This window comes from Rosa rugosa, chromosome 4 (genome assembly GCF_958449725.1).
Source record: "Rosa rugosa chromosome 4, drRosRugo1.1, whole genome shotgun sequence".
Taxonomy (NCBI): Eukaryota; Viridiplantae; Streptophyta; class Magnoliopsida; order Rosales; family Rosaceae; genus Rosa; species Rosa rugosa.
In genome coordinates this window covers 52,993,107-53,018,549 of record NC_084823.1, presented here as the reverse complement: position 1 = coordinate 53,018,549, position 25,443 = coordinate 52,993,107, and the positions used below count along the sequence as shown (strand labels likewise).

Sequence of the window (25,443 nt, the reverse complement as noted above, 5' to 3'; positions counted from 1 at the left end):
AGTTTTGCTCGAGTTTGAAAAACTTAAGGAGTAAATAAATTGTGCTTTTGAAAGTCGGTGAGATGCTTGACGAGTAAGCTTCGGGTAAGGCGAGCAGAAATTTCGCCAATTATTAAGAAAGGTAAAATAAGAAAATCGTAAACGCACGCACAAGTATATTTCAAAATTATGCAAAGATGTCATTATGAGCTACAAGGACCATATTGGATCAAGGGAGATGTTCGGGTCAAAGGTTAACTAACTTATTGGGCTAGGTTCACTAGCATACCCGTATGTTGGGTGTCCAAAGTAAATTTTGGACTCTAACCTTACACTATTCTTGGGCCCAAGGCCCAAGCCCAAACTATTTCCAAAATTCTTTGGTCAAACAAAGGTCACGAAAAATTATTCCGTCAAAAAGTGATGTTCGGAATTTCACGGGGTCTACATTCTACCCCCCTTAAAAGAATTTCGCCCTCGAAATTCAGACTAACATGGCTAGAAAGTGTCATATCGTCGTAACTCCAAAGAGGTCTTGTGGTGGTGCTACAAGTCTCTCCATCAGTCCATCACTTCAAGTTTATTTATTCGGGTGCCATCCATATCCGTTGATTCATACCTTCTCTATAAAAGTATTGATGGGGATCCGCCGGCCGGTCGGGCCATCACTCGTGTAGAGAAGAGGATACCGGAAAGAGGGTATGATACCACTCGTCCAAATAACTGATGAGAGAAAACAAATTTGCCATTTAATCTTTCAATCCATCAAGATATTCCAATATTTGGGTAATGGCCCCCATGAAATGGTTTGCAATTTTTTCACAAGAAATTTCTGTCTCCAAAAACAATCGCTTTGAAAAAGCACGCTAAAGAAGAATTCAGCCCATCACATGGGTATACCTTCCCATGCACGAAACATATCATGCCAAGATTCTAGGAAGCAAGCACTTCTTTTATTGCCGAGACTTCATAGCAAGGAGAAACCCAATCAGTTTGGTTTAACTTACCAATTATAAATGTTGTGATCACAGGCTCAAAGACAGAGTAGAGACTCCATCAAAAGAACTCAATGACAAGGTGGAACATGTCCCATAACAAAGAGAAACTGAACTTGAAGGAAAGAGGTCGTAGAATTTGAATTAGTATCAAAATTGCAACTATATATATGTATATATACCAGTCCAGGATTTTCCTTGAACAGTGCATGGTTTTACCTTGATTGAGAATAATCTAACCGTTGGATTATCGTCAATTCCTAACACAGCATAGTAGACGCAATTCCGAGAAACTTTCATGAAGGAGTTGTACTGGTATGAAGGTTCAAACTCATAGTTATCGGCCATCAAAGTTGCTGACAGAAGCAATTCTAGAAGAGAACAGAATTCCCATTTTCGAAGATGAACTTGCATCGAAAGGACTGCTATAGTAGCATTTTCATGCACCATCATCTGAAATCATAATGCATGCATTTGTTCAAAAACGTAAATGTCGAGGAAAAGGAGGAAGATTGATACCTCAATCAACCCAAAAACTGGTAGGAAATGTCGGTAAGAATTCCCCGAAAAATCTGAATTTGTACGCGTCCATTCTCCATAGCAGCTGGTAGACTCAATGTAATGATTGCACATAAGCGGTAATATCACGGGGACGAAAATCTCAACACTAAGTTTGCAGTTATCGATTCTGAATGACATAGATAAAGAATGGTGAAATCGGTGGACTATGTGGGTCGATGAGTGACCTGTTGTCGACATGATCTATCTAGTCTGACTGGTCTTTAGTAAAAGCTACTGCAAACTGAGTACCAAACTAAGATATGGAAGTGTTTCCAAAACTTCTCAACTGAAGTACCTAACTGGAATAACTCGGGTTGGAGAACGCATTTCTGAATCGCTGCACTTGTCTTTACACTTTGCTCACTAGAATTCTAACTTCGAAGTAGCACACTTTCGTCGCGCCTTTCGTTACCAATAACATTGGCGAGGAAATCATCTACTCACGTACTATCCTAGAGTATAGAACACGCATTTTTCGCCATTAGCCACGAACAAGTACTAAAGTTGTAGACATAACTATCGAGTACGTAGTAAGCGGTATAGCTGTAACACCGTGTAGTCAAGCGATAACTAGAAGCACAATTTCGGCGCCTAAGACTTAAGTCTTGGAGATCCGTCTATACCTCACATAATGCAATGTGCGATGGCAAATGTACGCTCCTTACTCAAGTGGCTATTGTTTCACGGTCTTCCGTAGTAAGCGGTTAACTTCGCTTCGTCTCGCTAACAATATTTTCTTCTTGAACTTCCCAAAAGTACTCCTCAGCTACAGTGACGCTTCATATTAGTTGCTTGTGTATTCCCTTGAAGTGATTAAAAGTGGAGTCTTCATCCTAGAAACAGAGCTATTGGACGAACAATTAACCACGAAGACGACTAATGTGGAAGATAGAGTGTGAGAAAGGGATCGCAGCAAGGAGTGAAAAAGGAAAAGAATGTGTTACTTGTAAAAATTCAGGTCAATTTAACCATCATATAACAATTGAAGCATTGTGAGTACCACGCAGATCCAACCTCATTTATGATCCCAAGTGTCGAAATTCTCCACGAGCCGCGAGAAGTTATAGGTTGATCCTTCGAGTGGGTAACATCAAGACATCCTAAAATTTCATTTCTGATTGCCAAGAGTCCTCCGTAAATAGCCTATAGTTTACCTAATACCAGGTCTAGTACCACCAGCTGAAACCAAGTGACAATAGGCAGCGTAACAATTTGGAAGGGAAGAAGGCATTTAAACTATCGAGGACTATCCTATTCGCCATTAGATCTTCATTGGGTATAGAGTCCATTTTCTACCTTGAAGGCACTCCTACTAAGTACGAGAAAGTGTTCCGGGAACAAGAGTTGGAGAAAGAAAGAGTGAGGGAAACCTCAACTATGTGAATGTCCAACAAAAGGGAAGTCGGTCTCGATGAACGAATGGTGTGTTTCCTAAAAGAAATTGAATAAGGCAACATATAACTAAAAGAGTTAGAGGATGGGTATTGTTTGAGCCCGAGAAAGGAAAGAATGGGAAGTATAGGAGAGTGGGTGTCTTTGTTTCAAAATAAGATTCAAATCTCAACAACGTTTCGCGAATTAATGCTGCCAGATTTTTGTCAACTGCAGACTGAACTTTGAAAAATCACCCCGAATTTATTTCACGATAGAAAGAGGTGAAAATTTCCAGATCCATAGCTAACTGACCAAACTGAAACATATCAAAAATTCACGAATTTTGAAGATCAATAGGTTGGCCAAGACAAGGCTCGAAGTGGGCAGTCCAGTAATTGACTCAAGAAATTTTTTTTTTTTTTTTTTTTTTTTTTTTTTTGCAAGGTCAAAGTTTGCTTCTAGAAAACGAACATCGAAGTTCAAACTGAGGAATATTACCAAGCAATTAGAGATGAGAACTAGGAGTGTTTAACTAGCAAAGGAAAGCTTAAAGAGTCCGAAAAGCAACTAGAAACTAGGGGTCTAAAAAAAAGTGACCACAAACGTCCTACTAACAAAAGTCCTAATCCGAATCTTCCGGATCGTAGGGATAAAATCTCATCTCCCTATGATAGTCTACAGGATCGATACGGTCTTTGATTGCTTGAATTTCCGGAGGAAGTGGTCGTCCGTCACCTTCTGCATCGAGCACAGTGTATATCTCGTCCAAGAATGCATCAACTCTCTCGGCCTCCTCAACAACCTCGTGCCATGGTCGGGAGTAGTTCATCGTCATCCTTTCCCGCATCCTTGAATTCAGACCGTGTATGAATCGATAATTACGGTCCTCTAAGCTTTCGTATACGTCGGGATGCCTAGCTCTCACCGCCAAGAATTCCCGAATATACCCCTGTAAGGTATTGATCTTTTGTCGAGGGTAGACAGGTCCTATCATTGCCCTTGTTACACTTTCAAGATCCCTATCAATTTCGGCAATCAGGTTCCTCATCTCCACCACCTTCGGGTTCGGACGCGGAGTGGAGGAAGAGGGAAGAGCACTAGAAGATAAGGGTGGAGGGACATCAATCCGGGCGGAGGGTTCCAATTCTACAGTCACGTAGGATTCGGCTGTGCTGTCGGTGCCGGAGGAGTCCACGGAGAAGTCGGACATTTTTTTTTTTTTTTTTTTTTTTTCAAATCTGAAAAAACCCATTTTTCAAAACATTTTTAGTATGGTTGATGATAATAATAACGATTAAAGACAATCCAGCAAACTTCACACAACAAAAAGGTTTTAAGTTCAAGGTCTGTCAGAACCGTTATGCTCTGATACCATCTTTTCTGTGGCGACCCGGAGACCGGATTACCACAGCGCCGCCTCCCCAAGGAACCCTACACCCGCAACACTTGGAGTAAGTGTTTTGGGCCTAGAATTCCTCAAAGAGACAAGGCCTTTAGGTTGGAAAACAAGAAATCTATAAGCCCGAAATTCTTGGGCTTGTATAGTGGGCTTGGCTCGTAATCACAAGATTACGAACTAGGCGAATAAGAGGAAAGGAAGGTGGTGTTGAGTTGAGTTTTAGAACCTATGTCAATTTTTAGTCATAGCCCCAAGTTTGCATTAAGTTCATTAAATGGTAATTTATGTGAGTCTTCTAGGTCTAGCCCACTAGGACCTAAATTCAAATGGAGGTTCTAACCCTAGGGTTCCACTTTGGTGGTAAGCAATCACACACATCATCAACCATACATAATGTTACAAAACTTTAGTGAAATTAAGCAAGCCGAAAGGAAATAAACTTTAAATAGAGTAAAACAAATTGTGTCCTCCAAGGATTATCCTCCGTGCCCAAGCTTCAACAACAACAGCCTGCAAAACAAACTAAAGTAGGGGTTAGGCTCCTACATCCAGTCATTGCCCATGCCCGCCCCCATATCTAAGTTTAAAAACATGAGTTATTGTTTTGAATAAAAGAAGTAGATAAAACCGGTTTGCGCTTCCACGTGATCGTCACCACGTAACTACAATCCCACGGCAATTGATCATCTTTCACACTTCCATCACAACCGTCCATCTAGCCAATCACTTTCCGGAATTCATTAATCACAAGGCTAGAGACAAAGGGGAGATAACAAGGGCATGGTGCACACTGCCCACCACCGGTGGCTCAAGGAGGAACTGACCTCTCCTTACATCCCCATCAATTGCCAACACATCAATTCAATCCACGCAAACCATTTCAATTGTAAAACAGATAATTTCCAAAAACCATGCAAGAGGCCTCATATAAAACATAGTATATGCAAGAAAAGCATAGATAGAGTTAAAGGCATCCCCTACCTGGAACTCGAGCTTTCTCTTGCAGCACTTGGCCTCAATGCAACCTTGTAGCAACCACCACTTCACAAGATTCCACCACGATGTCAAGCCTAGATCAATAAGCGGCATTAATAACGATAAACTAGGCTAGCTATTCACACGCAATACTCTCCAAAGAGAACCTTTCCTTTAACCTAATTGACTAGCTAATAACCAGACCATTTGGGTTCTAATAAGGGGTTTGTTGTTAGGAAGAGGGGGTAAGAACACTTTTTAAAAGACAGGTTGCTGAAAACCGAAAACAGAGTTTTAAAGGAGCTGTCAAGGGTCACGGAATTGTTCAAAATACTTGAGGTAAATTCTTGAGAAATTTTGAAAGAAGGATGGCTTGTCAACCAACTCAGTACGATTGAAATGGCTATTGAATTTCAAGTGAAACCAAACAAAGAGTAAAGGTTTTAAAGGCTGAAGTAAAACAATGTGCAGATTCTTTCCAGAAATATAAGCTTCTGTCCCCCTATTTCAAAATTGCATAACTAATTCCAGAAAAATGATTTTGGGGTGATTCAAATTCTGGAACGTTCATATATTTGTCTAATATATTTCTCTAGAAGAAACTGACCCCAAATTCTCAACGGTTTAGCTCCAGTTTTGAAATGAATACAACTGGGTCAGATTTTACTGAAAACTGAAAATCTGCAGAAACTGGTTCTTTTGTGTAAAGCTCGTTTGGTACCCAAAATGGCTGGTTAAGTAGACTCTAAGACACCTACAAAAAGTATCTAAAGCTTCTAAAGGCTTAAAGTCTCAGTCACCCTTCAATACTATAAGGGGAAGGTCTTGTAGCTCACTAACATGATGTTTTGAAGACATGGTGTTTGGACAACAGTAACACAAATAAACTTTTGAATCAAGCATGACTTCAATGTTCAAGATAACCATGGTTTAGCATACACCCAACACATCAGAAAGAATGAAAGGTTCTTAGCTAAAACAACAAGGTTCCAACAACAATAGTGACAAGTTGTAATCTGCAAGAGTTTGTAACAACAACCAAAAATACAGAGTTTTATGGAAAAGATGATACTCACCAAAGACTAATCAAAAGGTGAGCTTCTCTTGAGGATTTCAACAGGAAAGAGAGCTGAAGGAGCTGATTGGATCGAGTCCAGCCACAGGCCAAGAAGTTTGCTCAATCTCGAACATGCAAAGTGAAACAGAGACTGCTCAATATGTAAATGAGGTGTTTTGAACGTATTGAGTCTAAAATCGAGGAAACAAAGGAGAACTTGATGGCTTAAGAATCTTACCAACTGTTGGTATCAGTCTCAAGCAAGGTGTTGGGGATTCGGGTAGAGCAAGAGAGGAAGTTTAAGCAGAAATCCGGAACAGGCTTGCTCCGGAACAGCTTCCGCTTCGAGGGCTGTACAGGTCTCAAATAAATTCCGATGGAGCTGAAATTTGGAGGCTAGATAGAGGAGACATAGGCGAACAACTTTGATGAAGAACGTTTTCTGATCGGAGATCTCGAACTAGGTGTTTCGAGGCTCGTAAACGGACTGATGTGTCCAGGGACGAGAGGAAAGGTGAGAAGAGAAGGGTGAATGACGATTTATGGCCTGGGTTCTCTCTTTTGAAGGTCTGAGATGATGTTCTTGGAGGAGTTGCCCTTTGCATGATGGAAACGTGGAGGGGAAGAGCTGAACGAGGCTCCCTTTCTCTCTGTCCAACTCTGACGTGAACAAGGAAAGAGGAAAAGCTGAGTTTTGCGTGTGAAGGAGAAGGCTCAGCTTTGGGCAGATAAATTTGGGGTAAAAGAATAAGGTGGTAAAAACCCAAAATGATGGGGAAAATAAAAGTAAAATAAGTAAATACAAGAAAACTCAAATTAAAGTGTTGACAATGCTAAATAAGGATCGGGTCTCACAAAACTTATTTTTAGATAGAAAAAATGGCAAGGCAAGTTTTGTCGGAGTTTTGCTCGAGTTTGAAAAACTTAAGGAGTAAATAAATTGTGCTTTTGAAAGTCGGTGAGATGCTTGACGAGTAAGCTTCGGGTAAGGCGAGCAGAAATTTCGCCAATTATTAAGAAAGGTAAAATAAGAAAATCGTAAACGCACGCACAAGTATATTTCAAAATTATGCAAAGATGTCATTATGAGCTACAAGGACCATATTGGATCAAGGGAGATGTTCGGGTCAAAGGTTAACTAACTTATTGGGCTAGGTTCACTAGCATACCCGTATGTTGGGTGTCCAAAGTAAATTTTGGACTCTAACCTTACACTATTCTTGGGCCCAAGGCCCAAGCCCAAACTATTTCCAAAATTCTTTGGTCAAACAAAGGTCACGAAAAATTATTCCGTCAAAAAGTGATGTTCGGAATTTCACGGGGTCTACAACCAAGTCGGAATTAACATACCTTGAGACTCTATTCCTGAACCAGAGACTAGGTCGGGAAACAGAAGAAGCACAACTATTTTCACGCGTGGGTTGGGCTGATCAGGCCCAATTTACATTTACGTAGGACAAGCCCAAACTACGCAGACTACCAGGGTGTAATGTACGGCTTTTGTTCCAATTTGTAATTCATAAAGAATTTACCAATTGGTGATTTGGACCCTATTAAATATTGAACATTAGGTACCAAACAAACTATTGAATATTCAGCCGAAGGAATTGGCCTGGATGTTTCTGCGAACTTCATCGTCTTTTTCGAATTTGCCACTGCAGTTTTGGAGAAATGGAGAGCGACCCATTGTGCTCTCTGCTTGAGGAAAGTACCACCAAACTTCATCAACATAGTGATCTCCCTATGAAATTACTTGATTTATTTTTATGAGTAGACGATAATATTATTACACCGTATATATTTTGATTAACTAACCTCAATAACTAGTAATTATGCCATAATAAATAAGAGCTAATCTAATTGATCAGGTCTTGGTCTTAACTTCGCATGGGGCAAGTAGTCAAATTATTTAAGTTCTAAACCACTAATTTTGCATAGTTAAGGCCGGGTTGGTGTGTGTCATGGTGAGTCTCAGTTTTGAACCCAGTATTTTAGGGTCCTACTTACATGTACATATAAACTATTAAGATCTTTCTGGGAAATGCATCCATTGACCAAAAGAGTAGAGTCAAACTTCGTAATCGAATCGATCGGTAGGACCATATCAGATCCAGAGAGGCATATACGTTCTAATTGAGACCAAAAAAAAAAAAAAAAAGAAGAAGAAGAAGAGAAAATACTAAGTTGACGTCAAAAGTCGAGTGTCATATATAAGTCATCACTAGCTAAGCTAATAGGTTTCTCTCTCTCTAGCTCCTACCTAGCTGTTTCCCTTTCCATTCCAAGAAACTTCTCCTTTCCATTAGTATAATTATCCCATCAATTTCCATTCTGTAAATTAGCTACCTTGTGTGCGGATAAAGCTACGAACTCTGATAGATATCTCTAACCCTCACTCATCTCTTTCTCTCCATCTCTCTCTCTGAGATCCGATTTTGAGATCGAAAATGGCCGCTAAACGCTTTTTAACTGATTCAGAATCCGACCAAGATCAGCCCAGTGAAAACAACCGGAAGAGACCAAGACTTTCCTTCGCTTCGTATGTCTTCTTAGATCTCTAACAGTATATTAATCCTACTGTACAAATATTCTTTCATAAGTTCTTCCTCTTTATTGATTGATTTCCAGCAAAACCCTAAATATATAGTTCTGATTTGTCTTCAAAATATTGCTCTATCTTACAGTGTGATTGGAGAAGTGGTTATGGTCAACTCCATGCAAAACCTTTTCTCATCCTTGGAGCCTTTGCTTAGAAGAGTGGTACTTACTTAATCACATGCTAGCTGTTTTCAACTATTATTTTGTGCTTAAATGCTTTTTTTATCCCCGTTAATTACTTGAAACCCTAGCTATTTAGTTAACTGCACGTTCGTACGTTTGTTTCAGGTGAGTGAAGAGGTTGATCAAGTTCTAAGGCGGTGCTCTCGCTCTTTAACAAGGTCGCCTTCACTGAGAATCCAAGCGCTCGAGCCATCGAGCTTATATCTAGTCTTTGCCAAGAGCCTCTCTCTCCCAATTTTCACTGCAAGCAAGATATCAGATGAAGACAACAACCAAATGCAAATCCTTGTTGTGGACAAGAACATGATCAGTGGCAGCCACCAAATGGGTCCAATCTCTCTTCCACATCCGGTCAAAGTAGAAATCGTTGTTCTGGACGGTGACTTCCCTAGTGGAGATCGGGAGAATTGGACGAGTCAGGAATTCAACAACAATGTTTTGAAGGAGAGAGCCGGCAAGAGGCCGTTGCTCACCGGAGACGTGAATGTTACGGTGAGAGATGGGTTTGTGACGATCGGGGACATTGAGTTTACAGACAATTCGAGTTGGATCCGGAGCAGGAAGTTTAGGCTTGGTGCAAGGGTGGCTCCTGGGATGGGGTATCAGGGTCCGAGGATTCGGGAAGCCATGACTGATGCTTTCGTTGTCAAAGATCATCGTGGAGAGTGTAAGTGTTACATCTTCATTATTTCGGTGCATATAATATGTGATTTCACTTGTACTAGGGCTTATGAATGCATGCATGTTTAAATTTAATGCCCTGAATTTGATAATTTAGTACATTATGCATGTCCATAAGTGCTATTTTCATTGCTCACGGTTGTTTAACATACATATAAAAGCAATGAACTAGTTATATATATGCAATTATCATGAGAATTTTCCTCCAAAATTAGTTGACCTCAAGTGTTAAACATGAAGCCTGAACCTTTAGTTGATTTCTGTAGTTAATATACGCTGTATCTAAGCTACAAATTAATATAGGCTGTTAGCTACTCCATCTACAAATATATTTGATTTCTCTAGAAAACAAAATATAAGAAACTTATCCTCATGAGCTAGCTAGCTAGCTTAGCAACGTTGGTTATCCATATATATAGTATTGAAAACTCCTTAACTAGTATTCTTTGTCAAATATTGTAATTCAAAGCCTCTTTTTATAGAATAACTGGAAAAAAAATATATACAGTACGTATTGTGGTGTAAAAATCTCTCGAAATCTCCAATCTAAATCAAAATTGTGGTGTAATGTGTAGTCAAATTGAAACACCGGTCGATTTCTACTAGGTCATCGCAAACCTAATTGTTTCGTTCTAATTCCGTAAAACAATAGTTAAAATTAAATACCACAAATATCTTAAGAATCTTATATGATCATCAAAACCCCCCTTGCTTTATAGTTTACTGAAGTCAACATGCATACCAAACTCATTTGTGTTTGGTGACATGTATATAGGATCATATATGATTAAGATCGATCAGAAAAAAGATCAATGTTCACACAATGAGTCATACAGGCTGCGTACGTCTTAAAGTGAAGTAGAGCAATCACTGGGGCCATGAAAGGGCATTTCCCATTTCTGCATTATAAACTGAACTAAGCATTTCACTTTCATGCCTCGTATCAAAGGTAGAAGACAAGTGAATCAATTCAATTATATTTGAGTCAACAAAACAGCCTAGACTAGTATGAATTGTAGAAAAATATTCTTAATTCATTAAATTGTGAAGAGATCGATGTTCATGAATCATGACTAGCTTATATATGCTTATATGGTCCAAATTAATTTGTGCATACAATGCGGTAGCCTGCATGACTTGGGTCAATGGATTTTCATGAGTCAATGGTATTGGAAACAATCCCATCATGAATATGAACAAAACTTCATTTAATGAATCCCTTATGCCTTTTCCCATTCCCCATCTGAATGTAGCTTTCTAATTACGTACCCCTTAGTCAAGTCAAATCTTTGTTCAAGTGGGTTCAAGTTGTTCTCTGTCGTTTTTGTTTTGTTTTTTTTTTTTTTTCTGTGAGAATAAGTTGTTCTTTGTCGTTGGGAATTTTGTTGTAATATGACATTAAACTCCTACATATTGCACACCTTGAATTAATAAAGTATGCGTTTGAGCACTAAAATTCTATTACACGTACACGTACATTACTGATTTTTTCAACTATTGAATTTAGCGGTTGAAAACTCTAATGATAGAAATGTTTTTGGGCGCATGCAGTGTACAAGAAGCATCATCCACCAATGTTGGAAGACGAAGTTTGGCGGCTGGAGAAGATTGGGAAAGATGGAGCTTTTCACAAAAAGCTAGCTGCGGACAACATTCATACAGTTCAAGATTTCTTGAAGATGTTTGTCGTCGACCGATCGAAGCTTAAAAAGGTACATATAATCCTCTTAACACATGCTCTCTTGCAGATTGCTAGCTTAACAAAGCTACTTATCCAGTTATCCTTATTATTCTTACTCTGACTGCAGATATTAGGGATTGGAATGTCAGAAAAGATGTGGGAAGTAACAGTGAAGCATGCAAGAACATGCGTGATGGGTAACAAAATGTACATTTTCCGGGGTCCTCATTTCGAGCTTCTCTTATCTCCAATATGTCAAGTGATGAAGGCTGTGATCAATGGCCAGACTTTTCCTGCTCGGGACCTAAGCAACTACAATAGGGTACGAATGCATGAATATTATGTTCATGATCTATAAATATATATATATATGCATAATCATTTATTTGTTTCGACGTACTATTTGATCCAATGTTATGATATCTATACATATCTAATATCTTTGTGTTAATATTGTGGTGCTGATGCAGAACTATATTGAGAACTTGGTAAGGCAAGCGCATGCAAACTGGAATTCCTTGGAGGCGGTTGATACAATGTTGAATGAGACTGCCTTACTTACACAAGGTATATATCTTATAGTTTGTAATTGTTCGTTATTACTCGATTCTCTATTCATAAATTTGCATAAACTAACTTGGGAATGTTGGATATTAGGTCATGTAGAGGATCAGCACTATCCTCAGGCAATGATGGTAAGAGCATTGGATCATCAAGTGATCAATAATGGGCAGCAGCAACAGCAACAGCAGCAGCAGCTAGCGGATATTAAGTGTATCAATAATGTTGGAGCTGCTGGTTATCCACAGAGCAACACCATGATGGCGTTTGAGTGCAGTGATAATTGGCAGATCAGTTCACCATACTCGTCGTTCAGCCCATTGATGGATAATGGTGTCATCAAGTGTAGCACCTCAGCAGACTCATCATCTTCAGATGGGGATTTAGGATCTCAGGGTCTCTAATCAATGCCATCTGAATTAGATTCCTCACTATCTGCATCTATATAATTTCGTTGTACATATATACACATATATGGAGCCGCTTATAGTGTAATATATAGGCCACCATGGTGATGCATGTATCAGGAAAATTAGTATTCTTTTTCCTTATTCTCTTTATAAGGTAGCCCTCGTAAAAATATATAGTTGTAAATTATGGGCCAACAGAATTTCAAATGCTTAGTGATGTACTTTCTATGGAGGGTTAATTCCCCCAAGTAATAGATTATTCAGTTTCAACAAAAAAAAAAAGTCTGGAGTCGAAGACTTGGGCCAGAAAAAAAAAAAAAAAAAAAAAACTGGGCCACTCATTTTTAGGCACAGAAGAATTATAAAATTACACACTGCCACTCATTGTCTTTCTATCACTCCTCAAAGAGCCGACCATGATCTCGATCCGGAGAAACCGGTCGGAGAAGTTATTGTCGTTGAAGGCGAAGGCGAAATCGCGTCCGTCGACGTCGTCACCGTGCCGGCGAACTCCGACCCAATCATTCTACGATCTGCTATATCCGATGCTCACGGTGGAGGAGATGCTCATGTTTCCCGACCCGCTCTTCACATCCGATCAAGATTCACTTTCAAATTCCGGCGAAGTCTGAACTTTCTGCCTCTGAAAATTGAGCCTCGCATCATGGATTGGGTCGGTTTGGGAGATGAGAGATAGTTTTAAAGTAGAGGTCTTGGAGTCGTTTGTGATTTTGTTTCTTGTGTTTTAGATTCTTTCAGTGTATAAGAGTTCTATCAAGCTTAGTTGAATAGGTGAAATTGCTGTTGGACAAACACCATCTGGGTTTATCCAATACAGGACCCTATGAACCCTTGCTCTTGTCCTCTCAGGGTGAACTTCCTCTTATTCAGGTATCAGATACACTTGGTTTTCCTCTTAGCACACTCTTGTGCATGTTCAGTGAAGGTTTTGCTTTTTCAGATATTTGTTTGGTGTGTGAATTTGGAAGAAAGAATATTTCTTGCTTGTTACGTGGTTGTTTGGGAGTGAGGAAAAGAAGGTGAATGCTTTTTTTTTTTTTTTTTTGAAATGGGTGAATGTTTTTAATTGACCCACAATTGAATTTTTTTTTTCTAATAGTGCCCATTATCGGGTGCAAGGAGTTCAGGTGTGAGGGTATTCATATTCAATACCCAGTAAGCATGTGATGGTACAATTTGGGTGCATAATTGGAAGTTAAAATCGTCCCAAGGTTTCGAGGATCATACCACTGCGTTGCTCGTATATATAATATTGTTGCTTTGGTGGATTAATATCAAACATAAAATTCTATGAGATTATGTAATCTCCTCTTTTTTCTTTAATTAAATTTTTATTTATATAATTTTAGAGAGATTAGTTTCAATTCCGGCAACCGAAAGGTCTATTGGGGGACAATACATGTCTATTGGGGGGGGCACTAAACCTCTCCGACCTCATACGAGATCTCCGATAACCTCTTTGAAGACTTCTGGCTAGGTTTCATAAACCTCTATTGTCCCTCAATAGCCTCCAATAAAGGTCTATTGGGGGCAATAAACCTTTATTGCCCCTCTATTGGGGGGCAATATAGGTCTATTTCGGGGCAATAAACTTTTCCGGTCACTTATGGGATCTCCGACAACCTCTTTAGGGACCTCTGACGAGGTTTTCAGAATCCGGAGATCGTTGGCCGGTGACAGTCCCATGGCTGGTGACGGGACTCCGGCAAAGTCTCTTATGACTTCTCTCTCTCTCTCTCTATGTAACAAAGGGGTGATGGTAAAATAGTCTCAAAAAAAAAAAAAAACTTAATTGAGTATTAGGAAAGACCTTATTAGAGTCTTATGGGGTAAATGAGAGAAGAATGCCTAGAATTATGGTAAATGGACAAAAATCTTATAAAATATATAACGAAATCTAAATTCCGGAATACTCAAGCGGTTTTCATTACAATTTCAGGCAATGAAATGAAGAGTTATAATTCACCAGACAAAATAAGTAGAAAACGTACCATAGTTGGTTAATGCATCCACAACATGATTTCCTTCGCAATACATATGAGATGGAAATACATTTAGAAATGTGAACATATAATTATTTAATTAGTCCCGAAGTTACCAAGGCACCAAAGAAAAAGACAGAAGAAGGTAAGGAATAAGAGAAGAATCAACTTTAAGCCAAACATGTTTCCAATCTCTCACCCAAAATAGTTTGTTTTAATTACCACCATTACCTCTGTCACAACCGAGCTCGGATGTCAAAATTAGAAGCAAAAACACCTTGAATATGACCTCGATAATCTCGAAAAACAGCCATTATACCCACCACGCATAATGTACCCTAGCAACGACATTCTCAGCAGAATAAATTTTGACCATACACACTTTCTCTAATAAATTCAAAAGCAATTTTGGCAGTAAGCTCCCCAGATGAGGAAGGACCATACCAATATATTCGTAGCCGATGGGTAAGAACTAAGAAGCAATGGGAACTTGACTGATCAGATATATTTTGAATCGATCTTCTGGTCAATCTTCTACATAATAATTTCCAAATATCCGTCCCTGTAAACTTAATGCATTAGGACTCAGGATGAAAGTGCCAAGGACTTTTAGGCTTAACAAGTTTGATACCCTGTAAATGGCTCTTGTATATAATCCTCAATAGACCAAAACCCATCAGCTTTAGCATCACAGTTCAAAGTCTCTGGCCACGAACTAAGAAAACAAAAAAAGCTATCTTTGAAGAAAAACAAGTTCCCATTTTTGCTAGAACAAAATTTCTCAGACAAAACTCATTGAAAAAAGTCAAGATGAAAGGCATCATTTTTCTCATTGCTATGAAAATTCATAGAAGCAACACCTTACCTCTCTCTGTTCGACCAACCAAGGACTAGTCTCTCTGTTTGACTTGATATTACATATTCTCTCTTTTTTTTGTTACAAGGAGGTCTTAAAAAGACCCAAAACGGCAAAAAGAAAACGATAAGTCACAGCTTACTAGTCTTAACAGAAGACTTAGATCTAGAAACTTCACAAAGATCATCAAGAGAAAAACAGTAGAAGCTTGGGGAGGAGGGGATCGGAGCTCGTCAAACACGACAACACCATGGTCATGAACTCATGATTAAGACCCGATTTAGCTAGAGAATCCAACGTGCCTTTGCATTCTCCGGATATTACAAATTCCATATGCATCTATTTCATCCTTTTGAACATTAATGTATACTGTTATGAACAATATAATTCATTCAGTCATCAAACTTAAATCACCCAATCATTTTCTCCCACCAGCTTATTCTACCGATGACTATGCCTAAGCATAATCCTCTCTTCCCCATTTTCTTCATATTCTACTACTTCACCTTCCCCTCATGCCATGCCCAATACACACAGTGCAAGCAACCTTTCAACTGTGGTAACCTCACAAACATATCCTACCCTTTCTGGGGAGGACCCAATCGCCCCCAAGAGTGCGGTCGCTTAGGCTTCGAGCTTATCAACTGTGAAGAAGAAAATCAACCCCCTCGCATAAAAATCGAAGAGCTAGATTTCCATGTGTCCGACATCAACAACCAAGATCTTCATCACACCATGACAATCTCTCGCTCCGACCTCTGGGACAGTCCTTGTACTGATCTCCTCGTCAACACCACTCTCGACTACACCCGTTTCTCTTATGTCCATACAGTTCGTAACCTCACCTTGTACTACGGCTGCCTCCCTCAAAACGAATCCGTCCTCAACAGTTTTACGTGCAAAATAGACGGCACATCCAAGGACAGAGATATTGCATACTACCTGGATGATTCACTTTCAAGAGTCGTGAATCGGACGTCGTGTTCTACCAAAATCCGAGTCCCCATTTTATCGGATGGCTTTGATGTTATGTCTGAGAATGCAACGGAAGCAGTGGAAAAGGTTTTGAGACAAGGGTTTCAGGTTGAGTACAGTGCGGAGTGGGATCTCTGTAGGTCATGCGTGAACTCTCATGGCATCTGTGGATCGAACTCAACGACGGATTCGTTTCTGTGCCTCTGCGGGGATCGACCTTACAGTTCTACTTGTCGAAGGGATTCGAGGTATGCATATATGTTTATTCCTCATCTCTTAGAATATGCTCAGTTAAATAGTTCTAATTTCGAGTCTTTATCCAATTTCGTCTAGAATATATCACATTTCTCACGTCTGACTCCTTACCAATCAATCTCAGTCTCTCCATTATGATGAGTGTATGACATGTTGAGGCAGTTGTTAGTCCTGAAAGGCATGAATTTTCACCCGTCTCTGTTTCTCCATCCCAAATGAACATCCACCCCAAACGAATCTCCTCCAAATCTACTTAAAATTGAAAAATCCTTTCCATATATGTGTTAAATCAATCATTTACAACTACAGCCAATTATACCTTTCTTGTAAACTCAGAGTATGAGGTATGCGAGGCGTTGATACCTTTTTGGAATATGGGGTTCCTTTCGAATTTGTCTGTTTTTGCAGCAATCAATCTCATCTCAAAACCTGGGATGATGATGCATCAGTAGTAACATTGTCAAGTTTTGATCATTTTCAGTAGCAGTACGTGCAAAATTTCAATGATAAGGGGTCTAGAAAATGTTATCAGTTGGAATAAAATGTTACCTTGAATTTACCCCAGCCTAAAGCTTTGTTTCCCTCATATTCTAAGAATCATGCTTCTCTTTTTTGTTTTTGCAGGCACCAAGTTGTCTATGATTTAGGTAATATATCAACAATCCCTTATTAATTTCTTTAGTTGTTTAAAGGTGTATAAAATTCCCATATTAGAGTAAATTCACTCATGTCAATTTCAATCTGTTATAATCTTCCTTCTCCCCTTGACCTGTTTACAGAGCTACTGATACTTGATAGTTGTACTGTAGCTACAGTCTGCAACAGGAAACAATATGCTTCCTTCATTGCGTATATCTTGATGCGTTATTACTTTTCCTTCTTTCGGGGATGGTATCAAGAAGTTGGGATTAGAGATTGTATTATTTACTGTTTCTTATGAAATTGGTTCAATGAATCACCATAATGCCTGAATCATCTCGTTGTTCTGCTGCCAGGTGTTTTTTCTGCAGGAACTATGATCGTCTTTTTTATTGGCTTCGGTGTAAAACAAAGTATTTCAGGGAATAATGAAAAGCACAATGAAGATGTCGAGGCCTTCATTCAGAAAATTGGACCTCTAGCAGTAAAAAGATACAAGTTCTCAGATGTCAGAAAAATGACCAACTCATTTGAAGTTAAATTGGGTCAAGGTGGATATGGTGATGTGTACAAAGGTAAGCTATTGAACAATTGTCATGTGGCTGTGAAGGTTCTTAAAGAATCCAAAGGGAATGGAGAGGACTTTGTCAATGAGGTTGCAAGCATTAGTAGAACTTCCCATGTTAATGTGGTCACTCTTTTGGGGTATTGCTTTGAAGGTAAGAAAAAAGCGCTCATATATGAGTTCATGCCCAATGGATCACTTGAGAAGTTCATATACAAAGACAGTAATCCTTCAAAAATCACTCCACACTTGGAATTGGAAAAACTCTTCCAAATTGCTATCGGGATAGCTCGAGGGCTTGAGTACTTGCACCGTGGGTGTAACACAAGAATTTTGCACTTTGACATAAAGCCACATAATATCCTTTTGGATGAGAACTTTTGCCCAAAGATTTCTGACTTTGGTCTTTCTAAACTTTGTACAAGGAAGGAGAGTTATATATCAATGTTGGAAGCTAGAGGGACAATAGGGTACATAGCTCCAGAAGTTTTCTGCAGAAACTTTGGAGGAGTATCTGTGAAGTCCGATGTTTATAGTTATGGAATGATGATTCTGGAGATGGTTGGAGGAAGAAAGAATGTTGAAGCTCGAGTAAGCCACACCAGTGAAATTTATTTTCCAGATTGGGTTTATGAGCAACTTGAGCAGGGGAGCAATTTCGGTTTGCTCAATGCAGTGACCGAAGAGGAAAAGGAAGTCGCGAGGAAGATGATCCTAGTGGGATTGTGGTGCATACAGACAAGGCCATCTGATAGGCCATCCATGAGTAAAGTGATTGAAATGTTGGAAGGAAGCATTGAAGCCTTGCAAATGCCACCAAAGCCAGTCCTATCTGCTCCTGTAAGAACATCACCAGAATCTTCCTCCTTATCAGTAGTATCTGTTCTCGATTAATGGATGTATATGTCTTTCATAGTTCAATTCCTTGTTTTTAAAGATCTTTCAAGAAATCTTTTCCCTTCACATTTTTCTTGATGCTCAGAGCTCTATCCTGTTTTGTACTTTTGATTCCGTACAGCAATTTACAACGAACAAAATCTGAAAGCATGGTTTGCTAGTTTGCTACTGTAGAAACTAGAAACATGTCCAAGGTTACTGTCATACATTTTAAGGGAAAACAAGCCTTTAGCAACATAAATAAAAGAAAGATTATAATATGTCACCTGCTAAGAAATTTTCTTTGATAGTAGATGAAAAGAAGAAGACATTGTCTTCGTAGATAAATCAGACGAAAAAGTTTACCCAGTGCTATTATTTGGTGTGGAAGACATACTAACCCAATTTAATGTCCCATAATCTGGTGAAGGTGGCAGAGAACCACTCTTTAGCAAAACAATAGCATCAGCTGATATACAATTTCCTCTGCCTTTTCTTTACTAAAACCATTGCTCTGGATCCTCTTTAGTTCAATTTCCGCCTCTGTTTAAAAATGCCTACACGATTCAAAACTTGTTTCCTTCTCAAATATTTCTTGGTGAACCAAATTACATTGGATTTTATACGACAACTTGCAACACAAGTTAGGGCGAACTTGAACTATAAAGCCCAGTCCAGTTTTTCACATTCCAGTCCAGGTTTGGGCCATAAAAATACAACACAAACGAAAAATACAATGGGCCAACACCACATTCATAGCCCAAAAGTAGACGACAAGATAAAGGACAGCTGAGCAACACAAAGCAAAATACCAGTTTCCGGCGAACCACGCACGCGCCGCCTCGCTGCAGGGGACGAAGCGAGGCCCATTGTACGTTAAGCAATGACCATCTCAACTCTCAACTTACACTAGGCCTCTTTTCTCATCTGTTCTCGGAATTCAATGAGCTCCGCTTGCTTAATTGTTCTGTGAATTCTATTTCTTACAGTTCTCGAAAGGTAAACCATCAAATTTCATTAATATGATTCTTTTGTTTTCAATAGAGGATTCGCCTCATAGCAGATAACAAATTAGATTTTTTTTTTGGGATAATTTAATTTGATTAATGATGAAAATACGTGTTTGAATTTTGATCATTTCTGGTCAATCTTCCACTAGCTTTAAGCTTGATGGAGTAGGAGGAAATTGTTAAGAACTTCCAACACTCGATTAGCTTGAGACTCCAGTCTAAGAGCAAGTCCACCGGAGGTCATAGTCATAGTCATAGTCAAGAAAAACCTGACTACATGACCTTCAGATGGATTTTGCTCCTTCCACCGTTGGTTTTTTGACTGGGCAAAACTCACCCTTTCTTGACTACAGCCAAGAAATAAGTCAAGTTCATGACTTTTTCCTTGCCCAGCCAAGGCTTGTGCCAGCTCGACCCACACCCAAACGTGGGTGACAGGAGGAGGAGAGAGAAGAGGTCAGGCGACCTCGGGGGCAGCAGCAGTAGAAACTGAAGCAGCAACAGCAAGCATACCCGCCTGGGGTTGCTTCGATCTCCACCTGGGGGCAGCGTCTGGGCGGGCAGAGGCGACGAAGCGGCCGGACGAGGTGAGGCGACCTCGGGGGGGCCGAGTCCTTGGCCGGAGGACGGAGAAAAATCCGGGTCGGGTCGGACCTTCGTCTGGTGCAGCTGCGAGAGAGAGAACCGGGGGGGGGGGGGGAAATGAAAAACTGAAAATTTAAGATCCTTTTAAACAAAATAGAATCTTTTTTTTTTTGCTATTTATGGAAAATTTTCAGATTTCAAAAATTCATAATAAATTCATACGAACTCCGAATATTGCGTTCCACGTATGCACGAGACCGTATCGACGATCTCTATAACTTTCATGAAGGAAGTTTTCCCAAATTATGTATGTGTAAAAAGTCGATTTTCGAGACCCCCTAAAATTATATAATAATGAATAGTGTTGACCGGGCAAGAAAAACAACGGGTGTAAACCCATGTCCAGTGGCAGTGAATAGTAACTTGACTGGTCGAATTATTGACTTCTCGACTTTGCCTTTTCTTAACTACGGGTGCACTTGCTCTAAGAGCTTGGAGTCTCAACACACCAAAAGTCAGCTGCATTATCATTAGTTGATTTTTATTTTTGATGAGAGTAAACATTACTATTATTCTTATGAGAAATGAGAATCAGCGTTATCATTATAAAGGTATTTTTTTTTTTTTGGCGGAAATCATTATAAAGGTATTTGAAGTACTTGGGTCAAATTTGAATTTGAAGACTGACGTGTCAATCGTCAATTTTGACAAATTTTTGCTCCAATCGATATGTTATATTTAAATACTATTTTATTATTTTTCAAAATATTTTATAATAGAAAGAAGATCTGAGAAAATCCCGAGCGCAGAAGATGAAGCGCAGCTGCAGCGCAAGAGGTATGCTTTCCTTTGTTCACTCTACTGCTTCTCCTTTGTTCTCGTCAACAATTTTATGGGTTTGTATCATTCTCAATCCAGAGAAACCCATCGAAATCGACCCGAAATCGAACCCATCGAAATCGACCCAAAATCCTCACTGCTTCTCCTCTGCCTTCTTCTGTTATCCCTTGCAATCAAATATTGTGTCAACTCGTCAAATTGAAACATTATCCAGCAGGCATCTCTTTGAAACATTATCCAGCTGCACTTCATTCGATCCCTGAGTGTTGCTTGAGAAGATGCAGTACCAGAAAACGAAAGAGAAAGAAAGCTCTGCAGGGGAAGAAGAGAGAGAGAAGGAAGAAAGAGGAATAATGATAAAGAAAGAAAGACAGATTGAATTGGACCTGTCAAATTTGACAGTAAATTTGAGAACTGTCAACCACGTGGGATCCATGTGGATTTGACCAATGGGCTGGAAAGGATTTCATCAGCCATTTCTTAACGTTTTATTGTCCATCTGTCATTTGACGGAGATGGTCTTAGTCTCTTAATAATTGACACGTTCCTTTTTTCTCATTTCCATGAAATTTGCTTGCTATTCTTGTTCAACCAATTGATAGTCAGCCTGTATGACTTTGTAGCACGATACTTTCCATGTATTTGAGCTCTTTGTTATCAACAATATCATTCACTCATCAAACACATATCTTTTCTCCATTTTCTTCTACCAATGACTATGTTTAAGCCTCATCATCTCTTCCGAAGAGCACCCCTCTTCTTCTTCTTCTTCTTCATCTTTTATTTGTTCAGGTTACCATCTCTTCACTGCGAAGACGATCCCCAATATTACACACGGTGCAACCAACCTTTCAATTGTGGTAACCTCACAGACATATCCTACCCTTTCTGGGGAGGACCCAATCGCCCCAAAGAGTGCGGTCGCTTAGGCTTCGAGCTCACCAACTGCGAAGACGAAATTCAATTCCCTCACATAGTAATAGAAAAGCTAGAATTTCATGTGTCCAACATCAACAGCCAAGAGCTCTTTCACACCATGACAATCGCTCGCTCCGACCTCTTGGATAGTCCTTGTACTGACCAACTCGTCAACACCACTCTCGACTACAACCGTTTCTCTTATGTCCAAACTGTTCGCAACCTCACCTTGTACTACGGCTGCCTCCCTCAAAACGAATCGGTCTTCAACAATTTTACGTGCACAGCTAAGGATAGAAATATTTCGTACTACGTGGATGATTCACTCTCAAGGGTTGATGTTCTGGGCCAACCCACATGTTCTACCAAAATCTTAGTCCCCATTTTTTGGGAGGGCTTTGATGTTTTGCCAGACAATGCAACGGAAGAAGTGGAAAAAGTTTTGAAGCGAGGGTTTCAGGTTGAGTACAGCGCGGATTGGGATCTCTGTAGGTTATGCATGAACTCTAATGGCACCTGTGGATCGAACTCAACGACGGATTCGTTTCTGTGCCTCTGCGGGGATCAACCTCACAGTTCTACTTGTCCAATATCTCATGGTACGCATATATGTTTGTTACTTATCTTCTTAGAATATGCTCAGTTAAGAAGTTCCAATTTCAAGTCTTCATCCAATTTCCTAAGTCTGACTCCTTACCAGAATCAATCTCAGTCTCCCCAATTTCATGTGTATGAGCCATGCCGAGAAGACAAGCTCATAAGTTTTAATTCAATGTCTTGTTTGGCCAACAAGTTTACGCACTTGTGAATGGCATGAATTTTTACGCTTCTTCTCTGTTTTTCCATCTGTCTCTTGAACATCCACCTCAATGAATCTCCTCCAAAGCTACTTAATATCTCTACATATATATGTGTTAAAACAATCATCTTCATAACTGTAGCCAATCAAACCTTTCCTGTACTCAAACTGCAAACCCACGCGAGCCTTAAACATGTCGAAATGATCCAAATATCTGCTACTCTTTTTGGATTTCTGATCAATAACAACCGTTTTGTGGAGTTGCAGCAACTGAGACAAGTGGTGGTTGCTGTGAATACAATAACAAGGAATTTGTCTCATTTTGCAGCAATAGCTCAAAACCTATGATATCGATGATGTTTCTGTAGACTGTAGTAACATTTTCACTTTTAGTAGTTCCTCGAAATTTGTAGAAATATTGAAATAATAGTAAAGATTCCTCGTTTCTTATGTAGTAGTATTTTGTTTAGACAGCTGTCTTTTCTCTAGTTATTTAGTAAGATCAGTGGATATCTTCAAAGATTATATTCCTTAACTTTATTTAAGGTTGTATACTTACATATTCTAAGAATGCTGCTTCTTTGATTACTCTTGCAGGCACCAAGTTCAACTGGGGAATAAAGATTGTCATAGGCGTAGGTAATATCAGCAATCCCCTTTTACTTCATCTGTTTGCTGTTTTACAATCTCATCTAATTATCAATTGCAAGTTTGCAACTTATTTCTTGAGAATACATGAAATTGTTCAACGAATCACCATTAATGACTGAAACATCTCGTTTTTTCTGCTGCCAGCTGCGACTATTGCAGGATCTTGTATTTTATTGTTTGTTATTCTCTTCCGTTGGACTTCACTGATTAGGGGAAATGACAATGAAGATGCTGAGGCCTTCATTCAGAACATTGGACCTCTAGCAGTAAAAAGATACAAATTTTCGGTTGTAAGGAAAATGACCAACTCATTTAAAGATAAACTGGGTCAAGGCGGTTATGGTGATGTGTACGAAGGGAAGCTATTGAATGGTTGTCGTGTGGCTGTGAAGGTTCTTAAAGAATCCAAAGGGAATGGAGAGGACTTTGTTAATGAGGTTGCCAGCATTAGTAGAACTTCCCATGTTAATGTGGTCACTCTTTTGGGGTATTGCTTTGAAGGTAAGAAAAAAGCGCTCATATATGAGTTCATGCCCAATGGATCACTTGAGAAGTTCATATACAAAGACAGTAATCTCTTGACAACCACTCCACACTTGGAATTGGAAAAACTCTTCCAAATTGCTATCGGGATAGCTCGAGGGCTTGAGTACTTGCACCGTGGGTGCAACACACGAATCTTGCACTTTGACATTAAACCACATAATATCCTTTTGGATGAAGATTTTTGCCCAAAGATTTCTGACTTTGGTCTTTCTAAACTTTGTACGAGGAAGGAAAGTATTATATCAATGTTGGAAGCTAGAGGGACAATAGGGTACATAGCTCCAGAAGTGTTCTCCAGAAACTTTGGAAGAGTGTCTGCTAAGTCTGATGTCTATAGTTATGGAATGATGATTCTGGAGATGGTTGGACGAAGAAAGAATGTTGAAGCTCGAGTAAGCCGCACCAGTGCCAGTGAAATTTATTTTCCAGATTGGGTTTATGAGCATCTTGAGCAGGGCAGCAATTTTGGATTGCTCAGTGCCGCGACCGAAGAGGAAAAGGAACTTGCGAGGAAGATGATCTTAGTGGGATTGTGGTGCATACAGACAAAGCCATCAGATAGGCCATCCATGAGTAAAGTGATTGAAATGTTGGAAGGAAGCACTGAAGCCTTGCAAATACCACCAAAGCCTGTCCTATCTTCTCCTGTAAGATCACCACCAGAATCTTCCACCTTATCAGTAGTATCTGTTCTAGATTAATGGATGCATATGACTTTCATAGTTTAATTCCTTGTTTCTAAAGATCATTCAAGAAAGCTTTTCATTTCACATTTTTCTTGATGCGCAGAGCTCTATCCTTTTTTATACTTTCGATGTTCTTGTGTAGGTACAGCAATTCACCACAAACAAATCTGAAAGCATTGTTTTGCTACTGTACATAAACATACACAAGCAGTGTAATGTACAGGATCTTATCAGAACCTCCAACACTGTAGACTGCATTTTTTAAACTTTTGCATTGAAGATACAAATGGTAGGATAATAGGACAATCAATTGTCCTGAATTGGTGGTTTCAGTTATGTGTACTTTTTAATTTTAGTTCAACCGGCTTGCTTACTTCAATAAGAAAAGAAGCCCTGTGCCCGGAGATGGGTTATAGCTTCAGTTATAACAATCACTGCATCCAAGTTTAAAGCTTAGCAAAAGTCGACCCCATCAATCGTACTATAGTCTACTTCGACAAAGGGAAATACAGGACAATCAAAGATGCTTCTTGTAGTCAAGTCTGTCATTCAATGTCCCAGATGAGAGAATATGAAACATTTCAATTGCAATGTAGTCTGTTTTGCAGGTTCTGTTCTGGTTGTCTACCTTGGTTGTGTTCTGAATTGTTTACTCTTCTGGATGAATTCAGAAGAGATCCGATTCCTTTTGAAGAGATCCGATTCCTTTTATATATGTAATATGGTAATCCTTGTAATATTATGGGTTTGCTTTATAAACTGTCTACTTGGTCAAGTAGAAGCTT

General features: G+C 39.4%; 2 protein-coding genes and 1 long non-coding RNA gene across 4 annotated transcripts; 2 read left to right on the top strand and 1 right to left on the bottom strand.

The window, feature by feature from the left end:
* Positions 1-4,882: 4,882 nt before the first annotated feature.
* Positions 4,883-7,207, bottom strand: LOC133742095 (uncharacterized). Of its 2 annotated transcripts, none has more exons than XR_009862359.1 (4): positions 6,579-7,207; positions 6,360-6,465; positions 5,290-5,378; positions 4,883-5,137 (listed from the first exon to the last, which is right to left on the bottom strand). It is a non-coding gene; the product is annotated as an uncharacterized LOC133742095 (long non-coding RNA). The 2 variants fall into 2 exon arrangements; XR_009862358.1 differs by having other exon boundaries at positions 6,360-6,491; positions 6,579-7,206.
* Positions 7,208-8,599: 1,392 nt separating this feature from the next.
* On the top strand, positions 8,600-12,673 carry LOC133741738 (protein SAR DEFICIENT 1). Its single transcript, XM_062169469.1, has 7 exons — positions 8,600-8,879; positions 9,025-9,100; positions 9,227-9,788; positions 11,354-11,514; positions 11,611-11,805; positions 11,954-12,050; positions 12,141-12,673. Exons 1-7 carry the CDS (start codon positions 8,788-8,790, stop codon positions 12,446-12,448), a joined length of 1,491 nt encoding a protein of 496 aa, XP_062025453.1. The 5' UTR covers positions 8,600-8,787; the 3' UTR covers positions 12,449-12,673.
* A 2,988-nt stretch (positions 12,674-15,661) lies between these two features.
* Positions 15,662-24,990, top strand: LOC133745015 (uncharacterized). The gene is made up of 8 exons (XM_062173020.1): positions 15,662-16,536; positions 17,168-17,190; positions 17,539-18,629; positions 20,998-21,055; positions 21,706-22,575; positions 23,373-23,414; positions 23,571-24,619; positions 24,801-24,990. The coding sequence occupies exons 1-8, from the start codon at positions 15,761-15,763 to the stop codon at positions 24,921-24,923; spliced, it is 4,032 nt and encodes a 1,343-aa protein (XP_062029004.1). The 5' UTR covers positions 15,662-15,760; the 3' UTR covers positions 24,924-24,990.
* Positions 24,991-25,443: the final 453 nt, after the last annotated feature.

What these genes read in the sequence shown, in the direction of transcription:
- LOC133741738 (XM_062169469.1), top strand. Translation starts at nt 8,788, where the DNA reads ATGGCCGCTAAACGCTTTTTAACTGATTCAGAATCCGACCAAGATCAG. An exon ending in AGCCTTTGCTTAGAAGAGTG is followed by an intron (nt 9,101 to 9,226) that starts GTACTTACTTAA and finishes CGTTTGTTTCAG; the next exon opens with GTGAGTGAAGAGGTTGATCA. An exon ending in GACTGCCTTACTTACACAAG is followed by an intron (nt 12,051 to 12,140) that starts GTATATATCTTA and finishes GTTGGATATTAG; the next exon opens with GTCATGTAGAGGATCAGCAC.
- LOC133745015 (XM_062173020.1), top strand. Translation starts at nt 15,761, where the DNA reads ATGACTATGCCTAAGCATAATCCTCTCTTCCCCATTTTCTTCATATTC. An exon ending in GCGCAGCTGCAGCGCAAGAG is followed by an intron (nt 21,056 to 21,705) that starts GTATGCTTTCCT and finishes CATGTATTTGAG; the next exon opens with CTCTTTGTTATCAACAATAT. An exon ending in AAAGATTGTCATAGGCGTAG is followed by an intron (nt 23,415 to 23,570) that starts GTAATATCAGCA and finishes TTCTGCTGCCAG; the next exon opens with CTGCGACTATTGCAGGATCT.